This window comes from Lepidochelys olivacea (genome assembly GCF_965140295.1).
Source record: "Lepidochelys olivacea isolate rLepOli2 genome assembly, chromosome: 1".
NCBI lineage: Eukaryota > Metazoa > Chordata > Testudines > Cheloniidae > Lepidochelys > Lepidochelys olivacea.
Window position 1 is genome coordinate 120,104,333 of NC_140411.1, and position 12,810 is coordinate 120,117,142.

The window sequence follows — 12,810 nt, forward strand, 5'->3', positions numbered from 1 at the left end:
GTGGAGATGCTGAAATTATTTTTGCAACATGTCAATGTAATGGATTTACTTTAAAAATGAAATCCCTTTTACGTCCTAGGATAGAGACTAAATAATAAAAATGTCTCACAAGATTGACATGCAGGGCAGGAAATAGCTTTTCAAATGATAAGCTTAGTGACACATTGCTATCTGTATTGTTTGTGTGTGGGATGGAAATTCTAAAGAACCAATTTTATTTTGTCCCAACTGTCTGGTTTAGGTTATTCTATGAGCCTGTTACCACTCCCTGTGGACATACATTTTGTCTCAAATGCCTTGAGCGTTGCCTTGACCATAACCCATATTGCCCGCTCTGCAAAGAAAAGCTCTCTGAAGTAAGTTTGTATTTGTGAGGGGGTTTTTTAGAAGCTTTTATTAAGATCTTAGCATATTGTGCAAAATCTCTTTGCATACATACAGCTGAACACTATAGGGCCAACATAGTAGTCTTGTTGTGCTCTGCACAGACATAGTCTGAATACTAACACTAGTATTTATTAAGCTGTATTAATAATCTGGAGCAGGCCGGAGGGAAGGGAAGTACTGACCAAAATTGTTCGTACAGTATTACTTTCTCACATTGAAATGAGGCGTTTTAGTTTTTGCGTGAACAGTCTCTAACAAAGACTGTGAAAATGCTGAAGAGGCCGTACTGTCATTGCAGTCAGTATCTCTACTGATACTGGGTTGGTGAACAAAGCACGCTTCTGGCCATTCTGGTGTAGAGAATGTATGCTCAGCTGCGGGAAATCTGATTCCCAAATATTTAGACTCCTCAGGTGGCAATAACTTGGTAGCTTGAGTCAAAAGGTATTATCTCCTTTACACTAAGTAAAGAGGACTAGAGGTGGGCAAAAATGTTTTGTGTTTGTTTTTTTGATGCGGGCGGGGAGGGGGTGGGAACGGGAACAGAAAATAGTTTGCAGAAAAATGCTGATTTGCATTGATCAAAACATTTCACAAACTCCTGTGTGTTTCAGTTAGTTGTTTCAGTCAAAATTGGGGAGGGCAGGAGGGTTAAGGGTCAAAAGAAATTCAGACATGTCAAATCAGCTTTGTTTCACCACTTCTGAAAGCTAAACATTTTGTTTTTGTTTGTTAGATTCACAAAACTGGAAGTGGTGGTGAACCACTTACACCCTTTAGCCCAGTTAAAGCACACACCCCTCCCCCTTCTCTCCTGCTGAAGCTGTAACACTTTGGATACATGATTAAATATTCATTGGAGCAGGGACTGGAACCTGAATGTTGCCTGCCCTCCCAGGTGAGGCCTTAACCACCAGGCAATAGTCATTCTCATTCGCTCACTCTCTCTCTGGTCCGCTGAATACTTAAACACTTTACACAGAGTGGAATAGCTTCAACAGGAGAGACTGAGAATACTCTCTAACCCTGGTGGTTGGGACACTCACCTGGGAGTGGTGGAGACCCCGGCTTCAAGTCCCTGTTCTAGAGTGGGGATTTGAACCTGGGTTTTCCACATCCTGGGTCAGTGCTTTCTTTAACAGCTAGGTAATAAGGGACTATCACTATCCAAAATGTTTTTTCTTTAGATGACCTGATACAAGTTTTTCCCAACTCTTTTGATATGCTGAACCAAACCTGAAATATTCTGGAATTTTCGAGTCAAACTGAATTGTTTTCAACACTTTGGAACTACCAGCGAATTGCAAGTCAGTTATTCTCACAGCTCTGAAGAGTACCCTTTTTTTTATTGTTATGTTGTAGATCCTATGATAAATTTGTCCTTCTGGAAGTTTATGGGCACTGAAGTGAATAGTGTGTCCACTCTTGTATCAGAGATAATCTCAATTTTTTGAAAGAGTGAGAAAAGAAGGGGGGTTAGAACAACTTTACATCAGGAAGCTGCTGCATTAATTGTTTTGTCACTATTTGCGAACCATCTTGAGCTATCTTGCTCTTGGAATGGAGGCTGGACATAACTGATTAAATATTGGTACTTAAGCTTTAACTCTCTTCTCTATAGTTTTTGGCAAGCAGAACTTATAAAAAGACAGTCCTTACAGAAGAACTAATAGTTCGTTACTTGCCAGAAGAGTTATCAGAAAGAAAGAAAATTTATGAAGAAGAAATGAAGGAATTATCAAAGTAAGTTGTTTTTCTGTTGTATCTAAATGTTGTAAACTTTTATTTTGATGTAGATTACTGAAGAAACCTTTAATTTATTTATGAAAGTAGGTTTCAAAGGCTCACTTAATCTATTCCAGTGTTGGCATGTTTGTAGTCGATAGTAATCAAGGAAAAGTAGGCTTGGATGTGAGAGGTGCACAACATCAGAGGAAAATATTAATTTTATTTGGCAATAAATTTTAGTGGATTTATTTCTGTGAATAAAAAACCCATAATTTAAAACTAATTAAAACATCTTCCCCAACAGTAGGAAGTGGGGGATTGGGAGTAAAAGAAGCGTAAAATGTAAGCAGGTATGCTTCTACACATCCTTATAAGTAGATGTATTGGCTGCTTTATCCATGATTACTTGTACTTGCCATATAGCTGAATTTAAAAAATCACAACAGAAAAATGAAAGTGTGTTACAAAACTAGAGGCTGAAAGTTAACTCTGTCCTTGAGTCCCCATTTCCACTGAATTCCTACAAACACTCCACGTCACTTTGGAATATAAGGATTGCTTTCCAGCTATGTTTAAAGTATATGTAGTATGCAGTAATATATCTTTTTTTAAAATTACAGATAAAAGCTGTAAAAGACTCAGTGATGTGCAAATTAGATGCTTTTTTCCATGCACATGCGTGAGAATGCGATTGCATTTTCCAAACTTTTTCTATTAAAACCGAAGAATGGAGGTATTAGTACCTAGAGTGCATTAATAGCAGGGAGAGCCCTTGGTGCTCTGGTGCCTGTGAAAGCAACAAATTTTTGTTGACCAAGACCTTATTTTACGAGAAACAAGTCTGAGAAACCGTTCTAGTCAAACCACAACTATGAGGTTTTGTGCTGAATAAATACAGTATGCGTGAGGAGACTGACTGTTCTCATATTTGCATTTTTGCAGTTTGAATGAAGATGTTCCCATCTTCGTGTGTACCATGGCCTTCCCTACCATCCCTTGCCCACTTCATGTCTTTGAACCTCGGTATCGGCTAATGATAAGAAGATGCATGGAAACTGGTACCAAACAATTCGGCATGTGCTTAGCTGATGAACTAAAAGGGTATGGAATCTTGCTGAGAAAATCCCTGTCGTAAGACTTTTGGAAGCCAGTGGAAAACCATAGTACTCTTGGTCTTGCACAACCAGTTGGATCCTTTTTAGGTTTCATGCTAGCAGATACAAATGTTACTAAGTGTTTTGTTGCCAGGTTTTTATATAATCTGTAAACATCCCGTTTTTACTGAAGTTTCTGATATCTCAATGTTAGACCCAGAAAGTTGACTTATGCTCTAGTTATCCATCCAACCTCCTTTACGTATTCCTGGAAAGTGTTTCATTGTGGATATGCTTTGGAATAGTTATGTTACATTTAACTAGAAAATAGTAACATGTCAAAAGACTGGAGTGCATATGACATCTATTTCCTATTACGTTATGTATGAACGGTTTGGGGTCAGTCGTACCACAGAGAGCCTATTATGACAGTTTCTGATCCACGGTTTGGTTCCCAGTATAGGCTGTTGACTAAGTCAAGGTGAGGGTTGCTCTTCTGTCTGTCTGCTCTGTAAGGGTATGTCTACACAGGGATGATAAACCCATGGCTGGCCTGGGTCAGCTGACTCAGGCTGTGGGGAGTGGGCTCTGGGGCTGAAAAATCGCTCTGTAGATGTTCAGGACTGGGACCATCAGAGAGTGGGGTCCCAGAGCTCAGGCTCCAGCCCCAGCCTGAAGTCTACACAGCAATTTTTAGCCCATGAGCCTGAGTCAGCTGACCTAGACCAGCCACAGCCGTGCCATCGGTCTTTTATCCCTGTGTAGATTTACCCTGAAACATCTTCCTGTCTCCTAAGCTTTGGGTTCAGATCAGACTGTTATGAATACCCTGGGTTAATAAAGCTGGACCATACAGTAGGTGTTTGAAGTGGAAAATTAGGCTTTTTGAATGAGAATTACATGCTTGGTGGATGAGGATGCTGGATCTGAGCTTTCATTTGTAGGAACTGAAGAATCCTAAAGAGGTCATGGATGTCCTAATTCCCTTGATGGCATGGTGTAGCTGCAAACATGTACAGTGGAATCTTACAGTGAAGTGCTGATCCCTTTGAAAGAGGGAGGAAGTGGAGAATAACTGGATTCTCTGCTCTGCCCTTAGAGCATGCAGAACAGAGTTAGTTTCCAAAACCCTCCACCTTTTGGGGGCTTGGCTTTATTAGTAATTCGGAAATAACAGTGTAAACCTCAACTTAAGCTGCTTCTCAAGTGTAGCTGTTCTTAAGGTTTCTCTGTAAGACCACCTCTGGCTTAATTTTTTCTGGCACAGACACTCCCATCACCTTGATATTAGGAAGCTTACTGAAGCACTTACCTCCTGACTTGTGCAGTGCCTGGCACAACGTGGTCTTGATCTTGGTCAGTGTCCCTCGTACTACAAATAATGTATTCACACTGGAGCTACTGGACGCACCTTCCGTCATGACTCAGCAGTAATTACCCTGAATTTTAATGCAGGATTTTAGCTCCAGTTGCCTTCTTCTAAAAGGGTGCAGTGTGTAACCCAGTTACATGGAGTTTCTTTAGAACAGGAGAGGACTTTCCTGACAAAATACCTCTTCCTGGTTGCTCTTCCAGTTGCAGGTGGCCCTGGCAGTTGGTGGGTGGGGAGTCTCTGGTTGGTGTCTCTCTCGCAGCAGAGACCAGCTGTAGTAATATCAGCAGCTAAGGATTCCTCTCCCCTGTTCTCTCTCTGCTTTCCCCTGTAAGTTCCCTGTAAGGCAACTTCTTTCCCCTCTCCTCCTCCTCCTCCTCCACACCCAATCAGAAATAAGGAGAGAGGGAGAGGAGTAGTAATCCCCTCAGAGTGCATCACTTACTATCTACATGGTGGTTGATAACTTACTACTAATCATTTTAGAGTGCATTAGAACTTGCTTACAGTGGTGTGTTAATTAACTTCAACGTCTTGTGCCAAGGTTGTTTTTGCTGAAATGTCCCACCATTGTCTCCACTATTGGAGCTGAACCAGTGGTAGCAGCAATGGGAAAATTTATCAGAGGCCTAAATGGAGTAAAAGCAGTAAAAGACATTCACTTCACTTGCACAGCTTCAGCATATTCTCTAGGCCAGTGGTTCCCAAACTTGTTCCGCCACTTGTGCAGGGAAAGCCCCTGGCACGCCGCAGGTTGCATCCGCAGGTTCAGCCAATCGCGGCTCCCAGTGGCTGCGGTTCACTGCTCCTGGCCAATGGGAGCCGCTGGAAGCAGCGGCCAGTACGTCCCTTGGCCCATGCCACTTTCAGCAGCTCCCATTGGCCTGGAGCAGCAAACCGCAGCCACTGGGAGCCGCGATCGGCCGAACCTACGGAAGCAGCAGGTAAACAAACCGTCCCAGCCCGCCAGGGGCTTTCCCTACACAAGCGGCGGAACAAGTTTGGGAACCACTGCTCTAGGTACTTCTCTGCCTTCCTCAGCAGTGTAACAGAGCTATCTCTTTATAAATAGTTGCAAAACCCTGCATAAGTTGCCACCAGCACTCAGGAACTGGTGTTGATGACCAGGAGCATGAAATCTGCTCAGTTTATTTAAAAACCTGCCCCTCCCTCCTTCCCCACACACAATTCTAATTTTAAAAAGCTGTTGCTTTAATCATGAAGTGTGTGTGTGTGACTGTTACCAGAAACATCGTTGTGTTGGAAAATTATGCAGTTACTTTCGTTTTTCACCAATGTAACGCAGTGGTGAATCAGGTCCAGTAAGTTTATAAATGTCTGAACTTCTATAAATACCTGTTAGTGACTTCCTAGTTTTCTGTGCCCTTTTATTATTTCAGGTTTGCCGATTATGGCTGCATGCTAGAGATCAGGGATGTAAAGTTTTTTCCTGATGGGCGTTCAGTTGTTGATACGGTTGGTGTTCGTCGATTTAAGGTCTTGAACCATGGTCAACGAGATGGGTATAACACCGCGAACATTGAATATCTTGAAGATAAAAAGGTGATCTCTTGGGCATTCATGTTTCTTTGGGTTCGCTTAAATGTTCCGTCCTTGTCGCATCTCAAGTTGAAGTTATTTATTTACATGGTCATAGTGCACATTTTCTTTACTTCGGAAACCATGGAATAAATGATTTTGCCCTTCTGACTACCTCACTAGCGCTCTCTGCAGTTTAATCCTCTCTCTACCAGTGGTACTTCTGTTGTCATCAAATCTCAGGGTAGCTTTCAAACCTTTGATACTTGAAAAGATATAACCTACCATGTCATGTTTAGATCGGGGCTAAAGTAGCAGGTGAAAATGACACTGGTTCAAGACCCTTCTAAAGACACACGTCTAAGTTTTATTCAAGTGCTTAGGATTCCATGCTTTGCATTGATACACAGTATCTGTTCGTAGCTCCCAGAGGTGATCTCTGACCTCACCACACACTGAATAGAAAAGCTGTTTTGTTTTTGTTTTTAAAAAGGTATAACTCATTTTAAAGAAGAGAACTTGGTACTAATACTCAAATGCTTGTGTATGCATGGCATCTAAGGAAATCTACCAATTAAAATAACTTTCTTTTCTAAAATCTGGCGAACACCTCATTTAGTGAATTTGTGGTGGAATTTACTGGCCAAAACAAGAATGGCCTGCATAATGGTCTAGTGTTATGCTGGATATCTCAAATGAGTGCCAGAGTGAGCCGTAGCTCACGAAAGCTTATGCTCAAATAAATTGGTTAGTCTCTAAGGTGCCACAAGTCCTCCTTTTCTTTTTAGTAAAACTCTGATACCACTTCACAGTGCACTCACTGCAGAGTTCAGGCCAGTGGATAGCATTAGAAAAGTCCAGACAGGTCACATGGTTCTCAAACAGACTTTCACAGTTAACTGCAGTTAACTAGGAGGGTTCTCCCCATTTGTGCTGTGCAGGTCAATTGCCAACAAACACACAGAAAAAGAGACAATGGGGATAAAATGCCTCTTCAAGGTTAAAGTGGTCTAATATCCCATGTTATTGCTCAAGGTCCTCACTGTGTGTAGGTGAAGTATATCGTCAGATCAAACATTTGTGTATATTGGCAGAAACCTTTTTAATACCATCCCTGGTACTGGGAAGTCAGTCTCACTTATCTACTTGTTCTGTTTCTCCCTGTCATCTTTCCACTGCTCCCTTGACCTGAGTACCACTTCTACTGTATTTGAAAACAGCACTACTTTGTAGAATTCCCTTAATGCAGAAGCCCTGGCAGGAGGGCTCCTCGTCCTTATTAAGAGGAAATCCTAATCAACTGAAGACTCCAATAGCAATACTTCTGACTTGGTTGCTGAAAGGACCTAAAACTTCTGTAGGAGAGACCAAAAAATGGAACTGGCACGAGTTTGGGATGTATCAGACTTATGCACCACTTCGTTAGCTGGAGACATCCACATTAAGTGGCATAACCATCCCTTAGTAAGGAGTAGTCATTGCTGTTAAGCATAATTGGGTTGAAATTGGCTCTCTGTGAGGCATTTAAATAGTATAGAATATGGAATAAATCTGATTTTTGTATCCTCCTTTTTCTTGATAAGGTGGAGGGAGCAGAGTATGAAGAACTTGTCCGTCTTCATGATTCAGTTTATGATCAAGCTGTTGCCTGGTTTACTTCCCTTAAAGACAACATGAAAGCACAAATTCTCAATCATTTTGGATCAATGCCAGGAAAGGAATCGGAGCCACAGGTAAATATTTCCTAAACCTGCACTACCATCCTAGATCTATGGATCTCCTAGACAAATCTCTGATAGAAAGGTCTCTCGTGTCTCATACATATCAAGCTTATTAATGATTACCCAGTTCTGGTTCACTAGAATCAAGGTTGGAAAAACATTGCCAACTACTCCCTGTGGTTTTGACTCCTGAAGATGTCATTGCTACTTAATTGCACAAAGAGGAAACATTTGAAGTTGGTGTAGCGCTCAAGAAACCCCCACTATATAGATGGGCATTAGTTGTATGTACTCCTAAAATAGAGGGAAAGTGGGAGGGAAGATTGCTAACACTAACCTGTAATCTGTAAGCATGTATCCTTTTATTTCTCTTGCAGAGTAACCCCAGTGGTCCAGCCTGGTACTGGTGGCTATTGGCAGTGTTACCATTAGAAAACAGGGCTCAGCTGGCTATACTTGCTATGACTTCTTTTAAAGATCGTCTTATTGCCATCAGACGTGTATTAATATTTGTAACACGCAAGAGACCCAGATGACATGGACTTACTCGTGAACAGGCACTGACTGTATGTTAGTAGATATGTTTTTTTAAAAGCATCATGCAGAGATGAACAGTTCTTTCTGGTTGTCTGACGTTTGCTATTCTGGATGTTCACCAAACTTTGCACTCTACTCTGTAATTAATAAGCACTCTGTGCCTGTTGTCCTGGTGAAATCTGAGCCCTTATGAAGTTGTGCTACAATTACAATGTCGTTGGTAGTTGTGGATAACTACTTTGAAGTACTATTCATAATCAAGAGTTGATGTTTCTAGCCTGTGAGAGACTGAGTTTAAAGTATTAGAACACCACAAATGGCCTATGTGCAGTTTGGATTTACACTTAGAAAGGAAAAGAGTTCTCTGCAATGGATCACAGACTGCAGATAGATTTATTAGAATTTTCCTGAGATGGTCAGCAGAAGGGAAACCAAACTATCCTGCAGATAAAGAATGCACAAAGTACATAGCTGACAGGATATTCTCTTAATGAGTTGGTAGAGTCTCTCTGCACTTTCATCTACTTGTTCAAGAAATATTGGTCTATAAAACAATTTTCAAGATTAAGGTTTTGGAGGTTGTCCAGGAGCGTAGTATTTACATGGTCAAAGCTGTGTGTCGGGAAGAGTAGTAGCTACTGAACAGCAATTTGGTAGCCGTAAGTAACCCCTTGTGTTGTGATTTGCATGTTGTAATGGAATGAATATATCAAATGTCAAAGGTGTGCATTTATTTTTAGAAAATCAAAGTAATCCCAGTTGGTCAGATGTCACTACACACAAATCAAACATATTCCCTAAAACATGAAAGGCTGTTGTGAAATAGCTATTTCACTCCAAATTCCGGGAAAGCATGCTGTGGTACTCGGCCGATGAGTGTTCTTAAAGTAAACTTGGCTAGGATAAGCATTGGGGAAGATTCCATTTCCCTTCTCACCTTCAAATGATGTGCCAAGCTGATGTTACATTGGAACAATATTTGTTAGAACTTTGGGTTTAAAAGTTAGTGTTATGTTTTATATCATAAGTGCTGCACGTGGTTGGAACCTTGGTCTGTGATGACATCATGAAAGGAGGTCTAAACTGAACACTAACAAGGCAAGTCTCAATGCAAGCTTAAGTCAAGCGTCCTCTTCATTTGTTTGTCTTGGTTTTTAATATATTGGTTTTGTTAATATCTTACTTTGATAGCTATTGAATATGTTGCTGGTTAGTCAAACTATTTTAGTGGCTATTTAGAAAATTAATTTAATTGTGTAGCTTCCTAAAAGAAGTAATTTTACCAACTTGAAAAGTTAGCCACAATCTGTGCTCTCAAAGTATAGCAAGATGCTTTTAGAGACACTTGTTCATGTGCAACACTCTGGCATGATGAAAATGGTGTCTTATCTAAATGTTTAAAGTGCCTAGTTTTTAGTTTGCTTTGAATTATTATTTTTTTGTGTGTCCATGAAGATATATATTAAAAATTTGCACATGAGTCCTGGAAGAAAACTGCATAAACAAATGAATTAACACATATTGACTGCTTTCTTGGATACTGTAATTACAACCTTTGTGGTCTGGGAAGCTAAAGTATCTAGTGCAGTGGTTTTCAAACTTTTTCTTTTTTCATTTATAAAACTTCAAATGGAGGTGCGTACCCCTTTGGAAATCTTAGACATAGTCTGTGGACCTGCAGGGGTCCACGTACCACAGGTTGAAAACCCGTGATCTAGTTAACTTTTCTTTCAGCAAATCGTTACCAGAAGTGGTTTCTGTAACCTGCTCTGAATGTACTGTAATTGCCTCTACCTTGAACACGCCTTTTCTAGTTAAATAGTGATTTGTAATTTATCCTTTGAATTGTGAAGTGCATAACTTACAACGAATGATTTCGTAATCTCCACAGTAGCCTTGCTGGAAGTTCTGCTACTGTCATAAGAGTACTAAAAGTAAAAGCTATATGAGATTCTGAGAGGGTGGAGAAGGCATCAGAGCCCCAAAGCTGCAAACAAAACCGCTTGAAGTCTTTTGGAGCACTTCCCCCTCCATCCATGCATTAGTAACTCTCATACTTCATCCCAGTGTTTTTTCCAGTTAATCCATTTTAGACTACCAGCACTTTAGGTAGTTCAGCTTCAGTTTGGCAACCCAACTCATTTTCAGTTGGGAAAATAAATTCTCTTTTCAGAGTAGCAGCCGTGTTAGTCTGTATTCGCAAAAAGAAAAGGAGTACTTGTGGCACCTTAGACTAAAATAAATTGGTTAGTCTCTAAGGTGCCACAAGTACTCCTTTTCTTTTTGTGAATTCTCTTTGTGAACTTTCACATTGTTTGTTTTTTGTTCTGTATGCCACTCTTGCCATCATTGTCCTTGCTCTCTTTGTTTTACCCTTCCCCTCTTCCATGACTCTTTCCATGTCCATGCATTGAGTTTTAATGTTTTGGCGGCAAAGGGACATTGACAGAATCATACAGTCCTAGGCCTTGCACCTGCAGAATGTTACATATGTGCTTAACCTTACACAGATATATATCCTTTTAGAATTGAAATGTTAGTTGCTGTTTCCTTGATTCTAATTACTGACGACAATGTGAATTTCTCCTCTTTGCAAAAGCCAGTGATTTAAGATGTCTGTCCTTTAAGTACTTTTAAAAGTGACACTACAAAACAAAGTGTTCCCTTTAATACATCATAGGAAAGCAATAATGAAGATGTAAGAGTGTCTTTTTTTTTTTTAATTAGCTTTTTTGCATTAAATTACATTACTGTCTAAGGATGCCAGGATAACTAATGAAATGTCCTCGCTTGGGTGAAAGCTGAGTGACAGAATTTTTGGTAAGTTTTTAAACTGTTTCTAGTACAATGGGGTCGTGGTCCATGACTGGGGCTCCTGGGTGTTACATTAATACAAATAATTAATATTTGTTTTTAAACACTTAAGTGACTGACATTTTGGATACATAATATGAAATAATCAGTATCTGTATGCAAATGTTAAACTAACAACCCAAACTCACTGTTTCTTCCAAAACATGAAATACTGGATCATACAGCAAAGCTAAAGAGAAATGCTATTCATAGGCACGTACAGAGTCTCTAGGGGTAGAGACTTTATTCCTACCAAGTTCTCCTGTCCTGGTTTGTACAGCAGCAAATAGTAAATAGATGGAGAAACTAGTTGCCTCTCCTCTGGATTAGAGGCAAATGTCCATATTGCAGCTATCTTACATCTTTACTTCGTTCTTGTCCCCATGGTACGGTATTGAAACCATGAGCTAAGCAGCTGGAAAAGACAGGTGTTTTGCTGCCCTTTAACACATTACATTTTTCGTACTTACTTCCTAGCCTGGGCAATGTGATAGGAAAGTCTCCACTTTGGTGAGATCCTTTATACGTCGTAAAGAAACAAAAATGTCCAGATCGAATTTTTTTTTCCCTTATGGGTCACCTGTAAGACTTAAAAAAAAATATTTAACGTCACCTTTCAAGAAGCCTGTAAATTGTTTGCCATCAAGGCCTTTGTTATCGACTGTATTTTAACATGTCCAGTCTGTGTTTCATTTCATCGATTGCTTTGGACTTCTAACATGCTGATGATCAGTTTCTTACTGCTCCCTTTCTCATGCTCCAGTCCATTTTGAAACTGAAATATAAAGCTACTGTTCAAAAACACTTGGTTCATATTACCTTTCACACTGGTGGAATTGGTATTTGGTAGCGCCTTACATTTACAGTTGTGAAATGATTGTATCAATAACAAAATCTCATCTGGGGCTTGTGACCAGATTAAAACAAGTATGTGTAATGTAGATAAACTTGAAACAATTTTTTACTGTTTTAAAGCTAGTTATGAAACTGTATGTACATATGTATAAATATAAATTAAACTGCGCCATTTTGTATTTAGTAAATTCAGGACAAGTCCATGTTCTAGCCACATTTGGTACTTGTTGCATAAGCAAAGCCAAACTTTTTTAAAAATAGCAATGTTCATTTCATGTATATTTGCAATATTCATGGGAAATGTACTTAATTTATGTGACATTTTGAATAAACAGATCACATTTAGCAGTGTCTGTCTCTTAACAAAAACCCATCATATGTGAAATGTTAAGGTTACTTGGACGTTTTCTTAATTAGAACTTAAATTTAAGTGTGCATGTGTATATCTATTGCTGTTGGTTTGGATTTAGGGCTGTAGGCCCTTGTAATTCGTTTCTGTTAGCACGTCTTGTAATTTTAAATGCCTTAATTTCTGTAAATCTGTTTTGGGGCAGACCACTCAGACAACATGCGTGTGTTTTCCCAAGAATGCTGCTTTAACATGATGTGGAGTAGGGGTTGGAATTTTTATTAATTGGGGTCAACAAACTCTACTGTTAAAGGCTAAAGCTCTTTATAAGAGGTCCTGGTGATTACAGATCACAAGTGAAAGAGGATGGTGGGA

The 12,810-nt window shown here is 39.8% G+C and overlaps 1 protein-coding gene across 1 annotated transcript in view; it reads left to right on the top strand.

Moving 5' to 3' along the window:
* Positions 1–10,606, top strand: part of LONRF2 (LON peptidase N-terminal domain and ring finger 2) — a 49,403-nt gene extending 38,797 nt beyond the window's left edge. The window contains exons 7-12 of the mRNA XM_084632411.1: positions 242–356; positions 2,009–2,130; positions 3,058–3,216; positions 5,982–6,144; positions 7,704–7,853; positions 8,219–10,606. Of these exons, the coding sequence (XP_084488537.1) occupies positions 242–356; positions 2,009–2,130; positions 3,058–3,216; positions 5,982–6,144; positions 7,704–7,853; positions 8,219–8,377 (868 nt within the window). The 3' untranslated portion in view covers positions 8,378–10,606. The remainder of the gene's footprint in view (positions 1–241; positions 357–2,008; positions 2,131–3,057; positions 3,217–5,981; positions 6,145–7,703; positions 7,854–8,218) is intronic.
* The last annotated feature ends 2,204 nt before the right edge of the window (positions 10,607–12,810 follow it).